This window comes from Melospiza melodia, chromosome 2 (genome assembly GCF_035770615.1).
Source record: "Melospiza melodia melodia isolate bMelMel2 chromosome 2, bMelMel2.pri, whole genome shotgun sequence".
NCBI lineage: Eukaryota > Metazoa > Chordata > Aves > Passeriformes > Passerellidae > Melospiza > Melospiza melodia.
In genome coordinates this window covers 16,995,659-17,017,079 of record NC_086195.1, presented here as the reverse complement: position 1 = coordinate 17,017,079, position 21,421 = coordinate 16,995,659, and the positions used below count along the sequence as shown (strand labels likewise).

The following is a 21,421-nucleotide window of genomic DNA, read 5'->3' as shown; positions in this document are numbered from 1 at the left end:
TCCCAACTGGCTATCTAAGTTAAATGCATGTATTGAGATACTCAAATAAGAACTTTGATTTTGAGGAATGCTCATATTACAACTGTGAAACCTGTGGGAACTACAACTACTGAAAATTACTGAGAAAACAGGTCACTTAAATCTGAGTCAAGGTTCCCTATGTGTTTACCTTTTGGCTGCTGCTACCAATTAGGTGGCTATGAGCTCTTGCAAAGATCTTGCACATTGTATACTAAAACTAGAGAAAATCAATCACAACAGATGAAGATTCACTTTTAATCACAGCTCTGTTCACAGGGAGAAAGATGCCAAAGTCCCACAAATTCCAAGAAAGGACAAATGAATTCAAGGTCAAAGCAAGTAATGCCAATATAAATGGGTCTGGAAAGACGTTTTGGACTGTTCTATCACAGGATCTTTTTGTTGTGGAGAAAGAGAACTAGAAATGGAATAGGCTCTTTCATGCCTACTCTTGTTACAGGAAATGCCCTGATTTGGCTGATGAAATGTCCACTTAGCCCAAATGCCAGAAGGGGATCCTTCAGAACAGAGTATAAGAACAGGGCATGGTTTATGCTGTTTATTGTCCCATGATTTAGCCTTCCAGTTTCATACAGAAACTGGTTACAGAGTTCCTGGGCCAGAGATCAAACACAGAATAACAGCCACCAAAGAACTTCTCTGAGTTGACTGTGAGACTTGTTCAATATAATTTTTTAGCAAATTTACACCTTCAGCCTCAACAGCATCCTGTGACAATGACTTTAAAAATCTGTTTGAAAATCCAGCTTTTGTTTGTTTCAAACCCAGCATCTCATAAGTTCATCGTATCCCTTCTGGTTCTCAGACTGAGAAACAGTAAGCATTGCTTTCTCATTCCCTTTCTCCATGCTCCTCATGGTTTTGCACACATGACTTAACTTTCCTATCCATTCCAGTCATTCATTTTTAAAGCTGAAAAATTGGCATACTTAGTCTCTCTCTACACTAAAGAAATATAGAACCAAACACATTTAAAAGTATAATTCATTCAGGCATTTTTGCCAATGAAGAAGAAAAACTCAAACCAAAAATAATCTGAGGAGAGTATGAGAAAGTTATGGACTTGCTAAAATGAGGAAAATATTTCTTACACATGTTCCCATGACAACCCTGCCTGTAGCACTGCTGAGGCCAGTCACTGAGTGTGAAGATGCTGTGTCATTCCAACTGCATTTCAGACCTCTCTTTAATTTTTTCTGCATTTCTTCTTTCTTGGGTTTCCCCAAGTCCAGCCAGCAAGGCTCTGAAATTTCTGTATTCCAGTTCAGAGTGTTATGGGACCACACTGTCTCAATCCCCACGTGGCACAGCTATTACAATAAAACCAAGGAGATGGAGCAAGGAATTCAGTATTTGGAAATCTACACTCACAATTGCACAAATTTCAGGGTCAGTTTATTCATAATTATAATCTGAGCAGGAATCTAAGGGACGAGAAGCAGGAGGTTTTTTTCCAGACAGGGTTTCTCTGTCCCTGATGCCTCAGCTAGAGCAAATAATGCATTGGGTAATTTTATTCCATCTCCTTGCCATTTCAAAAATATTTCCTGTGGTCTGCTTTAGGATGCTTTGTTTACAGCAAAGGGAAGGCAGCACAACTGAATTTACTAATTTTCACAGAGTTTTCTACTGAAGCCAGATGAAACCTCAGTAAGAAACAACTGAGTTAAGGGACAGGCATGAGCTGGGCTCTGCACTTTCTGTGTGCAAATCCTGCCTGAAGCTGTTAGAAATAAAACCTACCTGACTTTATTCATCAGACAAATCTTGTATAGCACCATTTGTGCAATGAGCCTAATAACTACTACCTGTATTGTGGGATGTTTATTTTGTACCTCTGTCTGCTGAAATGCCATGTGTGGTATGACTTCTTTCATGAAACATGTCTCAGTTTTGTCTTTACCTTGTCAAAACACCGGAGCCACACATTAATTGTTTAAAGGATTGTCAGTGCTTTAGCTGATCACATTTGTGATGCTCCAAAAGAAAAGAAAACACCCACAAGCAGATAAAAACTTGAGGAGAGCGAAACATACAGAAATATAAGCATTGGGAGCAGGCAGGTGAGCAGGGTTGTGATTTGCTGCAAAAATAGCACTGCCAGAAATATTCCCATTATTTTCTCTTCAGCATCAGAAGCTGCAGTATAGTTATGAATTTCTAATTAAGTAGTCAACTGTGCTCTGAAAATACTGGAAAGCTGGTAGCCTTTTATTAGTGTTTCTTCTCCTTTCTCTAGACCTTCTGGTTTTTCTACCATATAAATAAATACCATTTTCCTTAATTCCTGTGAGTTAAGGAAGCAGCAGGCTCTCCCTTTCACAGGCAGAGAGATGGATACACAGAGTTCAACCAGAGCCCCAGGAGTCAGTACTGTACCCATGTGAATGTGGGATTGAACACTATTCACACTTATTCCACATGTTGCCTTCTCAGTGCATGAATGACTGTTCTTAAATGAGATGTCAGCATGTGCTGTACACCTTATTTCTGTGCTTCCACACGGTGAGAGCAAATTGTATGTATGTTCTGTTTGCTGGAGACAACAGAATATATAATGCTTGCAAATGCTGAAGCAACATGCTGATGCTCTGCTTGGGTGAGTACCACCCACTATATTCATAAGGTTATCCTGGGAGGGAAATTCACCCCACCCACTGCAACAGAAGCCTGAAGTTAGAAATAATATTGATCCCTTATGCTTTTTGTTAGCTGCAGGTTTTAGGCAGCAGGAGTCAGAAATAATCCTCTGGAGAATAGCACTGTGCAGCAGCATGCACCAGCCACCTCCTGCCCTCACCCAGACTGCGCCAGCCCTGAGCTGCTGGGGGCTGTGACTCTGCCTCCTAAATCTCTTGTGAGATAACACCTTGCCTGCCTGATCAAACACAGCTGAGGGGGAAGGAATCAGCGCAGCCATGTCTAAATTCAACAAACATGTTGGGGATAAATGCTCTTGATGAGGCTTTAGCATTCTCCATCTTTAATTAACAGAGGAAAAATTGTTTATTTATTCTTGGGTTTATGTTTTCCCTATCACCACTGCACTGTGTTCCATAGGCCCTGTGCACTAACTTTGAAATCCCAGAATCTCCTGTAAGGTAATTACTATAGGTAAGGCAGGCTAGGTACATGATGTAACACAAATGATGCTTCTTGAACCAGTATCTGCTATATGTTGAAAATGCTGAACAATGTCTCAGTCATGTCTCAGAGCTCGGGGGGATGGAAAAGAGAAGAGGGGCAGAAGTGGCATTTTTGTCCTGCTATTGACCCATTAATTTCTTTCTCCAGATCCCAGCTCTGGGACAATAAATGGGGCAGACTCATAACTTGCCAGGCTGGCAAGTTTTTCGACTGCTGATTTGCTTCTTTGTTGCTGTCCTGATGATATTTTAAGGTTTTAATTAATTAAAATGGTTAATGATGAGTCCTAACTTACATATGTGCTAGTAATGCTCTTCCTAAAATCGGGGTGTGAGTGTTCAGGGGTGCTTCTTCTCAGCCCAAGTTAAGTGCTGAAGGAAGGTGAGCTGAATTGCTCCTCAGCAGAGCCACTATCTCTTTCTCTACAGGAGAGGCTCTATTGACCAGTCAGACTTGGACATCTGACTATTTTGTTGTAGCACACAGAAACCAAAGACTCTCACACTGAAGTGACACGGAGCACTGAGGAATCAGGTCACGTGCATATGCAACAAGATTTTTACTGCAAGGCAGTTTCACGAGCACAATAGCACCTCTGCAAGTGAGGTTGATGGGATAGCTCAGGAAATAAAAATGCTCACATATGTCAGTGACAAATCCCCATTGAAGCAATTATGCACCAGTTTAGTTTCAAAGCAATCTTAGCCCATTAAAGAAAAATGCACACTTAAAAGTATTCTGGTTTTGTATTTAACAGAATAATTATCACTGTTTCTGTTTGCCAAGCACACCCACACAAAAGAAATTCACTTTTAAAACTGCCTAACTTCAGATTTGCCCATCAGACCAGAACAGCCTTGGGTTTATAATAATAATTTCTTGCTTAATTATGTGTTTACTCAGGACATTTAGAGATATTCTGGTTTCCTGAGTGAATGAGAACTTTTGAAAAGCAGCAGCTCACTCCCTCCTCCCTCCCCCAGCACGGAGGTGTTGAAATGCTGAGGCTGCTGCTCTGTGCCAGCATGCCTCAGCTGCCCCCGTGACAGGCACTACATGGGAACAGGCACTAAGTGACCTCAGGACCCCTTGGCAAGGCACTGGTAGGAACACCTTCCTCAGGAGCACAACTGTGACAGCAGAAACTGAAATGTTGCTGGTCACCCTCATTTTTGTCCTATCTCTAATGATAGGAACTTACCTAGGAAGTTTGTCCTGCCGTGCTTAAGCAGGGACCTGAGCCTCTGGCACATCAAAGCATGGCTGTAGGTATGTGGAACCAGACCAGGTGTTTCCTCAGAGGCAGCGGGCAGAGTGGCACGTGGTGAGGTAGGGAAGTGCTGCACTGATGGACAGACAGATGGGACAGACAGATGGGTTAACCATACCTTGCTTGTCTGACTGTAGCCCACACTGCTATCTCTGAGAGCAAAGTTGAGGTCCTGCTGTTGCTCTCATGGACAGGTTTGCCCCTGAGTGGTTTTTGCATGTACCTGTGCTTGAAGCTCAGGGCAGGAGGCCCCTCCTGTATGCTCCTCTTTGTGTACTGACAATCACAGGCCATGGGATATTGCAAAGATTTTCAAATCCTGAACTCTTGTCACCTCAGCTGCATTAGTCTCCCTGTGTCCTGACCCTCCCAGAGATCCTCTAGCACATTCCACAAGGAAGTTGAATTTCAAGCATCCTGGTACCTGCAGTCAGTCTGCTTACAGCAGGTGTCTGGAAACTTGGTCAGAGGACCATCCTTGGGTATCTGAGGAGTAAGGAGACTAAAATTGCTGATGTATTCAGTATCTCCACAGCCTTCACTGCAGGAACAGAGAGGCTGCTCCTGAGATAAGGACTTTTTCCAGCTTGGGAGAACTGGTTTTCCACTGGCCTGGGCAAAAACTAAGCTGCTGGAAATGTTCACTGGGAACAGCTCTCTTTTGACTTCCCCCACTCTGGTCTCCTGTAAGCCTTATGGACAGCCCATCTGGAGGCTTCCCATGGGCACACAGAACAGTAGTGTTGATAATGATTGATAATGACTGGGAGGAAAAACATTGGTAGAATTATCTGGCATTATTAGTCTAACTAATGCATGGAGAAATAATAACCCCTACCAAGAAACATGTTCCAGAGTTGTCAACAGACCTGTTTTAACTTCTTTTTGTTTCCTATTTCAAAAGAAGTCAGTTGTCCTTCACTCCTTAATTTTGAAAACTGGACATTGCCACAAACAAACCAGAATCTCTGACAGAAGAGGATTTTGGAGGTGTAGGGATTCACCAAGACCTAGGATGTTGTGCCCATTGCTATTTGTCCTTTCAAGTTCCAAAAAGGGACAAAAAGCCAATTGGTTATTATCACCTTGCCACAATTAATGCAAACTTAGAGAAATAGTGATATCATCAGAAACACACAGCAATCAATGTATATGATAAATTACCATCAGCATCATTATTTATATCCATTTGTTTAAAAATGAAAAAAAAAATGGAAAAAAATCCCTTACATTATGAAAAAATTTAAATTTATAATGTAATTGGATATGTATCTTCAGCTCCAGGCAGAACACAGTTTGAGTTACCCAATCAATACAAGGCATTCTTGGGACAATTCAAGTATGTCTGAACAAGGAGGCTGAAGCAATTTCACTGCAGCTTTGTCTAATTCAAGTAAGCAAAACCAGTACAGACTTCACAGGGATCCAAACCAATCTGTGGTGGGGCATAAACCCATCCATAGGAAACAGGGTGAAAATCTCTGCTCATTTTGGTTCTGATGCTAATTTATCCAGACAAAAATTATGTGCTTTTACAAGAATTGTTTTGTGTATGTTTTTAATTTTAATTTTATTTTTTTTCACATTTCACATTTATAGTTTAACAGCACCCGTTCGCCCTCCCCAATTGAGTGTTGCCACATGACCCCCTGGAGTAGAAAGGTACTGGAAAAACAAGCAATCCTCAATTAACAGCCCTGTCTCACTCTTCTCCCTTCCAGATCCTAACCCTTCCTCTTGCTTGCTTTTCACTCGCTAACTTTACTGCGCTAAAAGAAGCCATTTCTGTTTTTCTCATGTCAGTAAGACACAGTAATAACTTTTTTCCCCCCATTCTGTCATTCTTCACACCTTGGATAGGTTTCAGGAGCTCAAGGCCACAAAGCTGCCTCCCCCTATCACCTCCTTTAAAAAGCCTGAACTCAGACAGACTCAATAGCGTTAGCAATTGCATTTAATTCTCTTGCCATGTTTTGTAACTGCCCCCTTTTTTTTCCTAAATGGTAGGAAATGGTTTGGACAATGCCACACCAACAGCAGGTATTTATTCTCTGGCCATTTGGTGATGCCACAGCTTGGAGAGCAGGAGCTCTGGCAGCCAGGGTCACTCTGCCTGCTTTGTCATCTAGGGAAGGATGAATTCGGCAACAAATGCAGAGCGTGTGTGTGTGTGTGTGTGTGTGTGTGTGTGTGTGTGTGTCCATGTGCCTCTGTGTGTGTGCAAGGATGGGTTTTTTGCATGCATGCATCAAACTTAGGGCGGGGGGGGGGGAGTTACCTAGGAAACAAAGTCTTTTGTGCTTGAAGTTTATATGAGCTATTCACGTCTGCCTGCCGGGAATCGGCACAAAAGCTGCAGGCAGAGAGAAGGCTGCAATGTTTGACTGAAATCCTACGTGGGAAAAGAGGGGTTTCTGCGGGCGGGAGAAGAGGAAACTTGTGTTGTCTTGAGTCTGGGGGTGCTGCAGGAGGTGACACTGACCAGGTAAGTAAGTGCCTCCGACAGTTTAAACAGCGGCTGCAGAGTTAAGGTCTTTAATGCTTTTGGGGCCGAGACGTAAATGCTGTTTGGCAAGCCTGAGATGGTTAATTCCCTCAGGATTTGTGAGGAGCCTGGGCGGAGGAATGGCCAAAGTACAATGGCAGAAAGGGCATGATCCTGCAGTGTTCAACACCCACCTGCTCAGGGCTCTGCCATGGCCATGCAGAGCAACATTTTATTTTTGCCCTGTTTGCTACCGAAACTAAAACTGGCAAATAAAGTGTAAACAGCAGGCATGAACGAGGGAAGGCTGGTAGTTAAGCAGCTGGGAATTCAAGACTGAAGAGAAAGCCTGTCTGAAAGGGATTGCACTTCATTTTTAAAAAATGAGAGGCAGACAGATGTCCTGAGCTGGCCAAACAGTTGTCACAGCTTACAGAAGAATGTATTAATGGAAGAAGGGAGGGAAATTAGGCAGAAGAAGGTAAAGGTAAGTTTTTCCCCTCCATCCCTTCCAAACAAAACAAGAAACTTTTTTTTTTTTTTTTGCAAACAAAGAGACTCCCCCCCCAACCCAAGCTGGCAGCTAGCACCATACGAAAACACACTTGCTTTATTTCTCTTTGCAAGACAGGGTACTGGGGGATTTGTTGTTTCTTCCAAAAGAAAATAAACCGCCTGTGTTTCTTTCATGCTGTTTACTTTTCCCTCTGTTTCTTCATGTTCAGCATCTACTACTTCTTGTAATATGCTATAAAAATATGCATGGTTTCTAAACAATCTTTTTAATTTCTCCTGGTGGTGGATAGTCTTTTATTTGGTTGTTATCTCTCTGTCCCAGCACTGTCAACACCTGCCACTTCCACCACACAGCTGCTGGGTGGCTGTACTATGGTCTGCTCTTGGTCTGTGTTTGTACAAATGAAATGCAAATGGTTATTCTGAAATATGGATGGGTCTTCTTTAAAACTTTGGACCTTCTGATGCTTGAATGAATGGTTATATGAGGCCAGTTGCAGATGAGAGCCCACATGTCTAATGCTTGTGGTAACTGAGGACACGCCATGGCTATGCACGAATGCAGGATGTGCCCCTTCTGACAGAGGAGATGGCCTCTAAATGTCACTGTGAATGTGCTGAGTTCCAGTATGCTGAGGTGTTTTTCTCCTATTAGCAGGATGTTAAGTTTCCATTGAAGAATGGCTGGTGCTGTGTGACTTAGAGCAATTCCTTCCTGCTTCCCTGTAATTGATTTCTGATTTGTGTGTCTGCTTTGTTTCAAAATTAGCATTGTTTGCCTGAGTGGGAGACACTGATTTTGAATGTATTCATTTGCAGTCCCATCCACCAGAGGACGAAGATACAGATGTCATGTTAGGGCAGAGGCCGAAAAATCCAATACATAATATCCCTTCTACACTGGATAAACAAACCAATTGGAGTAAAGCACTACCTCTCCCAACTCCAGAGGAGAAAATGAAACAAGATGCCCAAGTGATTTCTTCTTGCATTATCCCCATCAATGTCACTGGTACAAATCTCTTCTATTTCTTTTTGTATTTATTGCATGGTTCAAGGGAGGTCAAGTACTTATTTTGTTTATTTGAAGTCATGGGATTGTGCAGTCTTGGGGCAGATATCCTAGCTTGAAGATTTAGTTTCTGAAAGACAGTGGGCTAAATTCATCCCTTATGCGTGACTGCTGGAGTCACTGAAGCTGCATCTAGGATTAATTTGGCCCATATTTTCAGTCATGTTATATGGTGTAACATAAGCCTAGTTCCCTGTATAAACAATGTACTTTTGTTGTGTATATAACCTACAATCTGTATTAACAAAGACCTCAAATAATTTTTTGAATGTAGCTGACTGAAATAATGCAGAAAGCCACCAAAATTAATCATATGATCATCATGTGTAGCAGGAGAAGAGAAACTAGAGAATGTAGGCTACTATTTGCAGAGCTTTAAACATGCAAGGCATGAATGTGTAGCATGCAAACCATCGCTCTGAGATCTCTTTACATGCAGCTATACTGAAGGTATAGTAATGGCATTTTCTTTCATTTCTATAATGTTTGGATATGTTTGACTAGATTTATTTTAAGGAGAATTTGTTTATAGAAGCAGCAGGTATCACTTGTTAAATGTGACAGATTACTTATTTTCAGAATCAAAAATCAGGCTGTTTTTCTCTTTTTCTCTTTCTTTCCTTCCAGAGGGCTATGGTAAATGTAAAGTTGGTCTGAATTTTCCTCAATAATATTTTCAAGTACCAAGTTTTGATTAACTTAAGAGCATAAAGTGGGTTAACTTTCACAGTTACAGACTTCAATGTAAACAATCAGGAAAAAAGAAGGGGGCTTTCAGTTAGCCTTCATTCTCCAGAAAAAATATTTGTATTTAATTCTATTTTCCCAGTAACTGGGGGTTGGGATGAGGTCACAGCCCCTCACATCCATGGTTCTTCCTCATGTCTATCAGTGGTACACAAACCTTCCTGCAAGATAGGCTGCAGGATTCACCATGGTGCTGGGGAGAGTTGTATGCCCACAGTCCAGCCCCAGCTCACAACCAAGGCTTTTGGGCTTACAGCATCATGGTCACAAGTTCCCAGCTCCCCTCTGTCCTGGCAGAGGAGGTGACACTGCGCAGTGCCACCAGCCCTGCCTCCCTGCGGAGGTGGCAGCCAGGAGTGGGTGTCCCTTTCTCCAGGACAGTGCTCTGGCCACAGGAGGGCTGGCAGCTGGCTGGCAGGACTGCCTGCACACACCCTGCTGGGCTGCAGGTCAGCTGGGCAAGGTCACAGGCTGGGCACTGCCTCTGGAAATCCCCACAGAAAGTCAGAGATAATGTGGCGTATTTCCACGAGGTAAAGCTGGTGATAAAATGATGCTCCTTCTAGTTTCAATACAGAACCCTTACCAGAGCAGGCTTTCTAACAGGGCTATTGTCACCTAGTGCAGCCAGAGAACAGTTAGGTCTGGGACCAATGTTAACTTTTCCAGTAATAGCCATTTTTGCCTAGACTCCACCTGCCATACATTGGAACCAAATTTCCACTGATCAGTTTTACAGATCAAGAATGGTATGTAATCTTCTGGATGTTTATGTGTATCATTCTCATTAGCACTAATGGGAATAATTTGTATGCATCACGGGGAAGAAATACCCTTTTCCACTTTCCTCTCAGAGATGACCCCCGTGCATCTGGCACACAGAGCATGTTCAGCTAACTCACAGTTGCTGGAAAACCAGCAATGATGATGATTGATTTTTTGTTTCAAAGAGTTTGCTTTTAGTTCTCTGGTTTTGTTTTTTAAGCTTCTCCCAACCCTGAGAAATGTTCACTTTTTTGAAAATGATTGTTGTTGGAGTTTACGGCACTTTTGTTCCATATTAAAGAAAGTTCTTCCTCTGCTTATTCCAGGGGCATTGGTGGTTACAGGACATCTGTCTGAAGCCTCTATTTCACTGTAGTAGATTTCAAGAAGAACTTTTACAAGAAAGTTACTTTTTAATGTTTTACATTGTTATGTAATGTAATATGTATGTGTATGTCTGTGTATAATTATGTTTTCTATAATTATACGCTATTAAACTAGAGCTTCTTATCAGGATTTCTTTTTCCTTTTGTTTGCTTTAGTTTGTTCGTTCTTCTTAAGATTACAAACCACTGTACCAGCAATCCTTATGTTAGTGTTTTTATGGACCTGGCACATTTTTTCCAACCTGTCCCATGTCAACTTTAGAGAGCACGAGTGAGCATACAGCTCTGCAAAAAACCAGTGCAGAGGGGCACTGGCCTTCTGGTCAGTCTCCTTTTAACTTTTGACTACACAGCGTAAAATCAAACTGAAAGACACTTCCCTTTGCTATTGCCATGGAAACATAAAGAAAACAATGAATTCTCACCTATTCTGTATGAAGGTGGTCATAAACAGATGTACTCAAGAACTTGTGCTTTTAAGTCTAAAGTGAGCATCTTGATTCCGTGACCTGAGCAGACTCCCACCCTGTGCTGGGCATGTGGGAAAATCAGGCCACTTCCTGATGTATGCAAGTAAATGGCAGCTCCCTGTTAATGTCACTCTCAGTCATGTGTCGTTGTCACAGAGAATGCTCTCTAAACTTGCATGGTGACTTGGCCCCATTTTAGCTGTCTCCTTCCTTTTTGAAATGTTAGCTCCCTTGGCATATTGGTCTCCTAAGAAGCACCCAACTACTGCAATATGGCATTAGAACCTTAAAATGTTTTCTTATGCTTATTTGCTTAAAATAAGTCAGGCTACAGGTGAACAGATAATGCTTTGCAGATAAGTTACTATCATTGTCCCTATGACAGATAGATAAATAGCTGTAAGAAAGATGCCCTGCTACCAAGAGCTCTCTATTTGCTTTCCTGATTTTCTTTCCTTTTTCTGTTCTTTTTCCTTTCATGCCTTCTGTTATTTTTGGCAGACCAGGCTGCTGAGGGGGAGCTGGAATTAGACGTAAAACTGTGATATACTGTGATATAATTTACATAAGAGCTACATAAGGGCTCCCTTATGTTTATTCACAGGCTTAATCCAAGCTCACATGCCTCCACTGTGTTCCAGCCATGAAAATTTGTTTACTATTTCTAAAGGCTAATGAGACCTATTTATGGGTTGCAGGAGTTGGTTTTGACAGAGAGGCTAGTATACGCTGCTCTCTTGTTCATTCACAATCTGTACTACAGCGGAGACGAAAGTTGAGGAGGAGGAAAACCATCTCTGGCATCCCCAGAAGAGTGCAACAAGAAATAGGTGTAGTATAAATACAAATCTTCCATAGATAGCTTTCTAACCAACTTAAATTGCAGGGATATGAGCTGGTAGCTAGTCTTCCAAAGAAACAAAACCTTGAAAGTGTAAATACTTGTAAAATTTAGGAATGACATGTTTTGTTCTTTTGATTTACTACAGTAAGAAAAGCTATATTACTCCATATGGCCTTGAAGGACTGGGGGCCTTACTGAGTAATATAGATGTACGTGTTCAGCTCTTATTGTGTAAATGTTAATCAGTTCTTTTTTTCTTTTTCATTTTATTTCTGTTATGAACCCATAGTTATGTGCATAAAAAGTAACTAGATTAAGTGAAAGTTTTTTCTTGCTTCAGGGGAGTTTAAGGTAAAGAACTGACAGATGTTACTCCACAAAGTGATGATGAGTTGTCACAACAGCTGGATAACTTAGACGAGTGGTTGAATATCCACCAGAGATACAGCTGCTGGTACTTGGCGGGAGCTTTGCTAAACATTCCTTTTATTTATCACACTCCTCGATTCCTTCCTATTATTCTTTATCATCAAGAATATTTGCCTTAAACCTACCAAATTACCTCACTTTTTGTCAGGGTAAATTAGGAGCAACTCTGTTGAGGGCAAATTCAGTGTGAAATTCTTATTAACTCAAAACGAAACTAACAGAATTGCTATTTCTTAATATTCATCTGCACCTGAAGATGGCTCTGGTGTTTCGGTTGGTTGCCATGAAACTCGACTGGAAACAGAAGAAATGTGTTTATGATAGGGAATAAGTAATCAGAGAACCTATGAATGAAAGATCCTTTTGTCTTGCAAATATTCTTGATAGTAAAGAAGCAGATAGTGGAAATACTGAACAGACGGGAAGGAGAACCGGAATTATTTTTAGAAGCTTGTGGAGTATGTTGTCCAGTAGCCACTCCCGAAAATTTTAAGTAGCTGAAATAATCTTAAGAACTGAAAACTTAGTATTTGTCGTAATATTTAGCACAGCAAGCTCAGCTCATTCTCACATTGAGAATGCATTGCAGAAGTCATGTTGTAGGACTAGAATTTCCCTACCTCACCGGCAGGAGATCTGCCTTATAAATTCTTTATACAGAACTTAAATTTGGTCCAATGCTCAGAAAGATTAAAAAATAAACAATACAGAAGATAATATCTTCTTGGGTTGCTCTGTGGGTTGTCTCATGCCAGGAAATGTGGAGCTCTCTCCCACTCACCCAGCTTTCCATGTGTCCTAGATTCAGACGAGTCGCCAGTGGCGAGAGAGCGCAATGTGATTGTGCACACAAACCCAGAATTCCCTGGCTCCAGCAACAGGAGGTTGGGGACCCGGGATTCGGAGTGCCAGACGGAAGAAATCCTGATAGCTGCTCCCTCCCGGCGACGGATCCGTGCCCAGCGGGGGCAGAGCGTGGTCGCCTCCCTCTCCCACTCCACTGGCAACATCCTGGTGCTGGCAGACAATGGGGATGCAGTCTTTGCTGCCGCTGTGAGCAACCGCATCCGCTCGCGGAGCCTCCCCCGCGAGGGCGCCCGGGCCAGCGAGGGCCATCAGGATGCCACCACCAAGAGTGCAGGGTATGAAGCAGAGCACTTCCTAGCTGGTCAGGAGAGGATCCCGAAAAAGGGGAAGGAGATCTTGAGCAAGCAGGGTTCACAGGAGTGCCAGCCCATTGGTTTAACTTGTCCTCAGCACCTGCATAGCCCTGAGCACAGCATCAGCGAGAGGGGGAGATCGCGGCTGTCAAGGATGGTCGATTCAGGCAGCTGTGAAATTTCATCCAACTCAGACACCTTCGGGAGCCCAATTCACTCCATCTCCACAGCAGGAGTCCTGCTCAGCAGCCACATGGACCAGAAAGATGACCACCAGTCCTCCAGTGGCAACTGGAGTGGGAGCAGCTCCACATGTCCCTCCCAGACATCTGAAACCATTCCTCCTGCTGCCTCTCCTCCACTAACAGGCTCTTCACACTGTGACTCCGAGCTGTCACTCAATACCGCTCCCAATGCCAACGAGGACTCCAATGTCTTCATCACAGAGCAGTTTGGTGACCACGCAGACAAGGTCAGGGGCCACAGGGCAAGCTCCTTCACATCCACTGTGGCAGATTTACTGGATGACCCCAACAACAGCAACACAAGCGACAGTGAGTGGAACTACCTGCACCACCACCATGACGCCTCCTGTCGCCAGGATTTCAGCCCTGAGCGCCCAAAGGCAGACAGCCTGGGATGTCCCAGCTTTACCAGCATGGCCACCTATGACAGCTTCCTTGAAAAGACCCCCTCTGACAAGGCAGACACTAGCTCACACTTTTCTGTGGATACTGAAGGATACTATACCTCCATGCACTTTGACTGCGGTCTGAAGGGTAATAAAAACTATATTTGCAACTATGCAGCCCCAGGCTCCGAGAGTGGCCAGACTGGGAGTGTGACTTCCAGCCTAGCTGACTATGCCTGGCAGGAGTGTGTGAGCCACAGGAGGCAGGCACGGCAGTGCATCTCACTGAAGAAACCAAAGGCAAAGCCAGCCCCACCAAAACGCAGCTCGTCTTTGAGGAAATCAGAGGGCAGCACCGACCTTCCCGACAAGATAGAACCAAAGATCGGTGGTGGGCAGCATGTCTCTCACACTGCCAGGGAGATGAAGCTGCCCCTTGAGTTTTCAAACACACCTTCCCGAGTGGAAGGCCCCAACCTGCCAGCCAAGCAGGAGCTTCCCTGGCCAAACCAGGATGATGGCGGGTTAAAGGACACTCCATTTGACACCGCCAGTATCCCCTCCTTTAAAGATGAAGGTGCTGAACAACCTCACTATGCAGACCTCTGGCTTCTGAACGACTTGAAATCCAGCGATCCTTACAGGTCCTTGTCCAATTCAAGCACTGCTACGGGTACTACAGTCATAGAGTGCATCAAGTCACCAGAGAGCTCTGAATCCCAGACGTCTCAGTCTGGGTCACGAGCTACAACCCCATCCCTCCCCTCTGTTGATAATGAGTTTAAGCTGGCCTCTCCGGAGAAGTTGGCGGGGTTAGCCTCACCCTCCAGTGGGTACTCCAGCCAGTCAGAGACGCCCACCTCTTCTTTTCCGACAGCTTTCTTTTCAGGACCATTGTCTCCAGGGGGGAGCAAGAGGAAGCCGAAAGTTCCAGAGAGGAAGTCATCGCTGCAGCAGCCACTCTCAAAAGATGGCACCGCCTCAGTGAGCAAAGACCTCGAACTTCCGATTATACCTCCTACTCACCTTGACCTAAGTGCTCTTCACAATGTCTTGAGCAAGCCCTTCGCTCACAGGCACCAGCTGCACACCTTTAGCCACAGCAAGCAGAGCGCGGTCGGGGACGCCCTGCAGCCCGGCCCTCCCTCTGCCCTCGCCATCACACCCTCCGTTCTCAAGTCTGTCCACCTCCGGGCAGTCAACAAGCCTGAGGGAGTGAAACATAAAGGCAGTACCCCAGACCTGCTCTGCATACAGGAGACCACCTTGATGGCAACTGAGGTCTCTCCAGGCAAAATGAGGCCACTCTTAGCTAAGAAACCAGTATCACGCCAATACTCTACAGATGAGGCCATAATGCTGTACATTGACACTTCCCCAGCAGAAGCAGGCCCTGGAAAACCACCTTTAGAGAAAAGCTCCTCTTTTGGTGGGCAGAATAGCTGTGAGAGAGAAGCTGTAACTTCAGCAAGCATGGGTCTGGTTGAAATCAAACCTGGGAATGACCAAACACACCTGGCCGCTGAACACTTACCAGAAAGCTCTCCGAATCAGACATGTGCCATCCCCACGGATGGTTTTCAGAAGGGCTCAAGTGATGATGAAACAAAGAAATCTGTCCAGGGAGCAGAAACAGTGCACGATCTTCAGCAAGTGCAGGCTCAGCAAGAGCTCTCCACAGGCAGTGAGGGGAAGGTGGAAGTTAGGCCTGTGGATGAAAGCCCAGCTCAGGCTGAGGGACCAGCCATCACCTATCAGTTTAAGCACGAACTCGACGTAAGCCACCATGTGCCTGGGAATATCAACTATGAAGCAGAGATGGCAGCAGTAGATTCACTCAATGAAGAGGGTTGCAAGCAGGAAAACGATATCACATCAGGTATCCCAACCAAAAGTGCCTCTGATGACAGCAGGGCAGACGAGACGGTGGGCGGCACAGACGAGCCTTCGCTGAAAGGTCAGTTGGGAATTCTTTCTGTGTCATACCCAATCAGGTGGTTTTGGATGGGATGGTAGTGGAATCAAAGCAGAGTGGCACATCAGCTTCCCTCTGTAGGTTTAAGCATAGACACCCCTTGCTTTGTCTGTTAGTTGGCCAGCTAGCCAGCTCACAGCTATTTAAACTTTTCCAAAGTATTCAGATTGCATTTGTGGTATTTATTTCCTCCCTTGTGCTACATTTCAGCTGAAAAGATAAAAGTGAGGAGCATTGGCCCTGGGTACAAGAGAGTTTGATTATCACAGCTATTATGTAAATGGGAGATCTTGTTTCAGTGCTCCTTTTATGGGAATATCCAATATGGAACAGACATGACTTTTAGATTAGAGGGAAAAGGCTGTATAGTGGTATCACCCACTTAGTTGTGAGCGGAGCTGGTGCCTCCAGCTGGCAGTGCTCTTGCAAAGTGCAGTGGAGTCTGACTCATAACGTGGCTTCTCTCCTTTTTAAGAGTCTTCTCCAAGCGACGAGTCCATCATGTCTCCACTGAGCGAGGAGTCACAGGCTGACACTGAGGATGCCTTCGTGTCTCCAAACAAACCCCGCACCACTGAGGATCTGTTCGCAGTCATTCACAGGTGACCGAACCTTGTGGCAATGGGAAATGGTAACATGCATCCCTGCACAGCTGTCCACTAACAATAGCTGCAGGATGGTTATTCTATGTTTAAGTCTTGTCCTCAAACTACGTTCTTCAGTTAACTCAGTTTCATTTTCTAAAAGGCAGCTTTAAAACATGTTTTATTATGGCCTGGAGTGCAGTCTGAGTACCTTCAGGGCATGTGTGGGATGCTTTACAGATAAAAACATCAAGCTGTTCTCTCTAACCAACATACACATCTTCAAAGCAATGGTTCCTGTCTTCTGCCTACCAGTCCACCAGCTCTAGTCTGGTGAAAGAATTGTTGCAGGGAGAAGGGTATGAAAAGGTACCTCTTCAATTTTAGAGTATTTTGTAGTCAGCTGAAATTTGGGATCACAACTGAAACTGAAGTTTTCTGATACTGAATAGATTATGCTGCATATTATTACTGCCTAAATTTCTGTATGTATTTTGTCTTTACAAAGACTTGGTTGTGTATACACTGTCTTGGAAGAGGCTGGGTGGTGTTGAGAGGAACTCTGCAGCTCAGTGCCATGAGACACTGATAGCCTCCAATAATTTACAGAGGATTTGAGAGAACTCTGGCTAAATATAAAAGCATCTGTGAAACTCCAGGAGAGCGCTAAGCATTATAGGACAAAAATAATATATGAAAGAGTTCTCCTTTGTGTTTTTACAGATCAAAAAGGAAAGTTCTTGGGAGAAAGGATTCTGGAGACCTTTCCGTAAGAAACAGATTGAGAGGTTCATCTGGGACCAGCAGCCAGCCTCCCACCAGCAGCACACTGCCTACCAGCAACATGCCACCAGCCAGCAACGTGGGCACTCCCATCAGCAGTCAGAGGTCCCCCGGGCTCATATACAGGAATGCTAAAAAGTCCAACACATCCAATGAGGAGTTTAAGCTACTGCTCCTTAAAAAGGGCAGCCGATCTGATTCCAGCTACAGGATGTCTGCCACAGAGATTCTGAAAAGTCCTATTTTGCCGAAGTCTCCCGGAGAGCTGACAGCAGAGGCCCTTCAAAGCACGGAAGAGTCTCCTCCCACAACGAGCCCTGACGCATTATCGCCGCTCTCCCCCTGCTCCCCCAGGGTCAACACGGAAGGGTTCTCCTCCAAGAACTTCCCCATGTCGGCGTCGTCGCGTGTGGGGCGGTCGCGGGCCCCGCCGGCGGCCAGCAGCAGCCGGTACAGCGTGCGCTGCCGGCTCTACAACACCCCCATGCAGGCCATCTCCGAGGGGGACACCGAGAACTCGGACGGCAGCCCCCACGACGATCGCTCTTCTCAAAGCTCTACATAGGCTGTGCGGGTGCCAGGACCGGGCTGCCAACACCACTCAAGCTCTTAAGGATGTCAACGTAAGAGGCCAATGCTGTAGGAATCACAACAAAAAAGGAACAAAAAGGAGAAAAAGAGAATAATCACAGGGCAATATCAATGCTTCGGTGTGTTTGCGTTTGGAAGACGCTGGGCAAACAAAAGGACTACAGCTGTAGCTATTTATTACACTACATTTTCTAAAAGGATGAAGAAATGCTATGCCTGTTCTGTTTTCTTTTGGCTTCATTTGGTTTATCCCACTCTCATTTCCATTGCCACTGTAGATTTCAAGACTATTCACTTTCCATGGAGTTAAAGGTGACTTTGGGTGGGTTTTTTTCCCAGAAGCTGCCCATCTAGAAACAAATCCCTCACTGTAGTGCTTCCCTAGGGAGAAAACAAAAAAAAAAAAAAAAAAAAGAAAATGCTCTTGAGAATTGGTATTTTTCTACACTAAAATGAGCTGAAACAAACTTTAGAAAAAATTAACAAACATATGTAAATATCATATTTTTGATAAAAATTTGTAAATAGAAGTATCAAAAAGTGGACATGGCAAATGATTTACTGCATAACAGCTTTGTTTATGGAAGACAAATGAATTCAATTGTAATAACTGTATTCTGTGAATACCATTTTCATATCAAACATGAAACATGGCCACCAATAACCACTTTCAGTGTGACAGGCCTGAAAGATGGCATTGAGCAGTGGAAAGCAGGAATTTTCCAACTTAGTTAAGGAAATTGAAAGGCTGACTGTGAGGGGATTAAAGAAACCATTTGTCTTTCTAAGGCAGTTCTAAAGAAGCTAACTGGAAAGCAGAGCTGGGAAGGTAACCGTGGGGAAGATGAGTGTGTTTCTGACAGAACAAAGCTGGGTCTGATGCTAAGCCCCAAAGGGTCCCACCCCACAGCCTCCCCTGGGCCTTTATTCTTGCAGGGATTGCTTCAGAGAGGATAGATGTGAGAGGAAACAGTACTTAACTTTCATATTCCTATTAGGCTATTGGGACACATAACACAGTCATAACCTGGTACCTATAATCTTTAAACACAATTAGTTTCTGGTTCATAAAGGAAACAAATAAATTATAAGCATGCAAGAAGCGCTTTCAATTTATCAGTAAATATCTGCAATGAGTTTTCAGTGAAGCTTTCTCTTTGTGCTGATGAGATTCATGCTACCTAAATATTTACAAAAATGACACTGTGAAAACGTAGCTGGGAAATAGGTATGTGTATGCATTATTTATATTCATTGCTGAGCTGAGGAGGGGAAAGCTCCAGTTCATTGTGCCAGCCACGTACAGTAGGGATCTTGTCTGGGTTTACCAGAAACACAGAACAGGGTGAGGGACTGGGTTGGGGTGGGAAAGGAGATAAATCAAAGTAGCTGCTTTGATACAAATGAAGGCAGGGAGATAAAAGCTGAATTACTTGAAGTTACTTGAATATTCTCATCTTAAAACCACAAGAACCCATGAGTTGCTTTATACTTTTAATTTTTAAACAGAATAAAACCAACAGGCCTGATTCTCCTTTGGGCCACCACAATTTCCACTGATGTAGCCCCATCTGTGCCACTTAGAGGACAAGGCCCTCTTTAGCCAAAACTCATGCAGTTGACATTGGTTGCTGTAGTATATGGTTAGGAAAAGAGGAAAGGTTAGTGCAGAGAAAATAGTGAAGGAGGAATGGAGTATGCAGTAGAACAGATCAAGTAGGATGGCAGAAAGAGCGTTCTTTGGTATAAAGGTATAAAGGAATCAACTAAAAGCTGGCTTTAAACATAAGTAAAGGACTGGAGGTGGAATGTGTGAATTTTTGGTATTTTTTTTCTTTTAATTATGTAACGTATAAAGCTGAGAGTTATTAAAAGAAGGTAGATCATGTTTTAAAGAGGAAGGTTCTATCTAAAACTGTTACAATTTCAAGGAGTCAAAGCAAATCAGAACAGTTTAACATACCCAACATTTTATTTCCCAGAAGGTCCACATCTGATTTTGTCTAGAGATTGCCACAAGACATGTATTATTCAGTTTCCTACTGTCCTCCTATGTCACCAGATTGCATTCAGTTGATGAGGTGGAGTCACTGTGCATGTGATAGTTGTGTTGGGATGAGGGGTGATCCACCAGTTGAAGGGCTGCAAAACCGTCTAAAACAGTTTTAAAAATGTAATGGGAGAAAGGTTTTGGAAACAAAATCCTAATCACATTAGTAGCTTAGGTAGGAAAATAAGTCTGAATACAAGTGAAGTGGATGATTGAGAATGTTTTAGGACTAAATGCTCAGCATAGAACAAACCACCTTCTGGAGAATTTGAGAAAAGCTAATTTAGATAATGGGCAGAAAATCCTTAAGTTTGTCATCTTCAGTCATTTTCCACAAAAATTTTACCAGAAGCTCTTTTACAAAATGTTTAATAGTCCTGAGTTAAAGAGTCATTCAAAAAAGTAAAGAGAATACAGCTGAATTGACTTTGATGATACCATTGTTTATTACCAATCAATAATTTCACAGACATCCTAAATAAATACATATGTATACACTAAGGTTTTTTTTTTTTTACCAGAATAATTAGGCAATATTTCACATACAGAACAAACACAAAACAATCCCACTGGAGTATACTCTCCTTTTGCTTAATTTTCTAATTTAGATTTAGCAGAGTGAAACCCAAACAGATTCTAAATTCTCTATGAACAAAAGAGTTGAGAACAAATGTTGAGAGTCAGAGGAAGATGAATGGCAGGGAGACCTGTAGCATTCCAAGTGTGCCATTAAGGCACCGAGGACAGGCCACAGAGCGAAGGGAACATCACTCACCTCTTGAGACAGGGTACAGTACGTGCCTCAGGTAACTGCTGAACCATCATTTCAACCTACTGTTCTGTTGCTTGCACTTAAATTATGAAAATTATTTCTTAAGTTATACAGCTGTGTTCTGAAAAATAACATCTTCCCCTTTTCTTCTTTGGTTTTTTCTTCTTTTTTTTTTTTTTTGCCTTTCTGTTTTTCTGTTTTTGTTGTTGTGGCAGCATAGAGGGCGAGGGATAGTTGTAGCAAATAAAGCATATGTTTGCTTTTGCCAAAGGTCAGAGATTGAGTGCATTTGCTGCAATGGTGGCAGATAGAGAAATACTGTAGGTTATGACTTAAAAGAATTTTAAAAAATTTAAGAAGGTTACAGTGTAACTATTTTGGTACTAGCACCAGTTCATGCTGGCAGAAAAGACAATGGTTTATGGACTTGCATCCATTTTGTATTTTTGTAATATTTGTAAATATGAACTTTTTAAATTGTTGCAAATATGGTTTCTTTTGTAAAATGTTTTCAAAGTTTACATTAAATCCAAGCCTTTGTATATTTTAGAGCTGTGCAACACTTTAAGTCTTGTATTTATTTTTAGTAAAAACAGTGACAGTTTCATTGTGAACCCCTCTCAAAAAATGTGTTGGAAAAGTTTGATTACCTAGAAAGTGTGTATAGAAACTGCAAATAAACGTGACTGCAATTAAATCACA

General features: G+C 43.1%; 1 protein-coding gene across 2 annotated transcripts in view; it reads left to right on the top strand.

The window, feature by feature from the left end:
- Positions 1-21,421, top strand: part of NHS (NHS actin remodeling regulator) — a 248,063-nt gene extending 226,642 nt beyond the window's left edge. For both annotated transcript variants that reach the window (XM_063182951.1, XM_063182958.1), the window contains exons 4-9: positions 6,059-6,121; positions 8,280-8,472; positions 11,599-11,730; positions 12,976-15,921; positions 16,415-16,541; positions 17,247-21,421. In XM_063182951.1, coding sequence (XP_063039021.1) covers positions 6,059-6,121; positions 8,280-8,472; positions 11,599-11,730; positions 12,976-15,921; positions 16,415-16,541; positions 17,247-17,871 — 4,086 coding nt within the window. In that variant the 3' untranslated portion in view covers positions 17,872-21,421. The remainder of the gene's footprint in view (positions 1-6,058; positions 6,122-8,279; positions 8,473-11,598; positions 11,731-12,975; positions 15,922-16,414; positions 16,542-17,246) is intronic.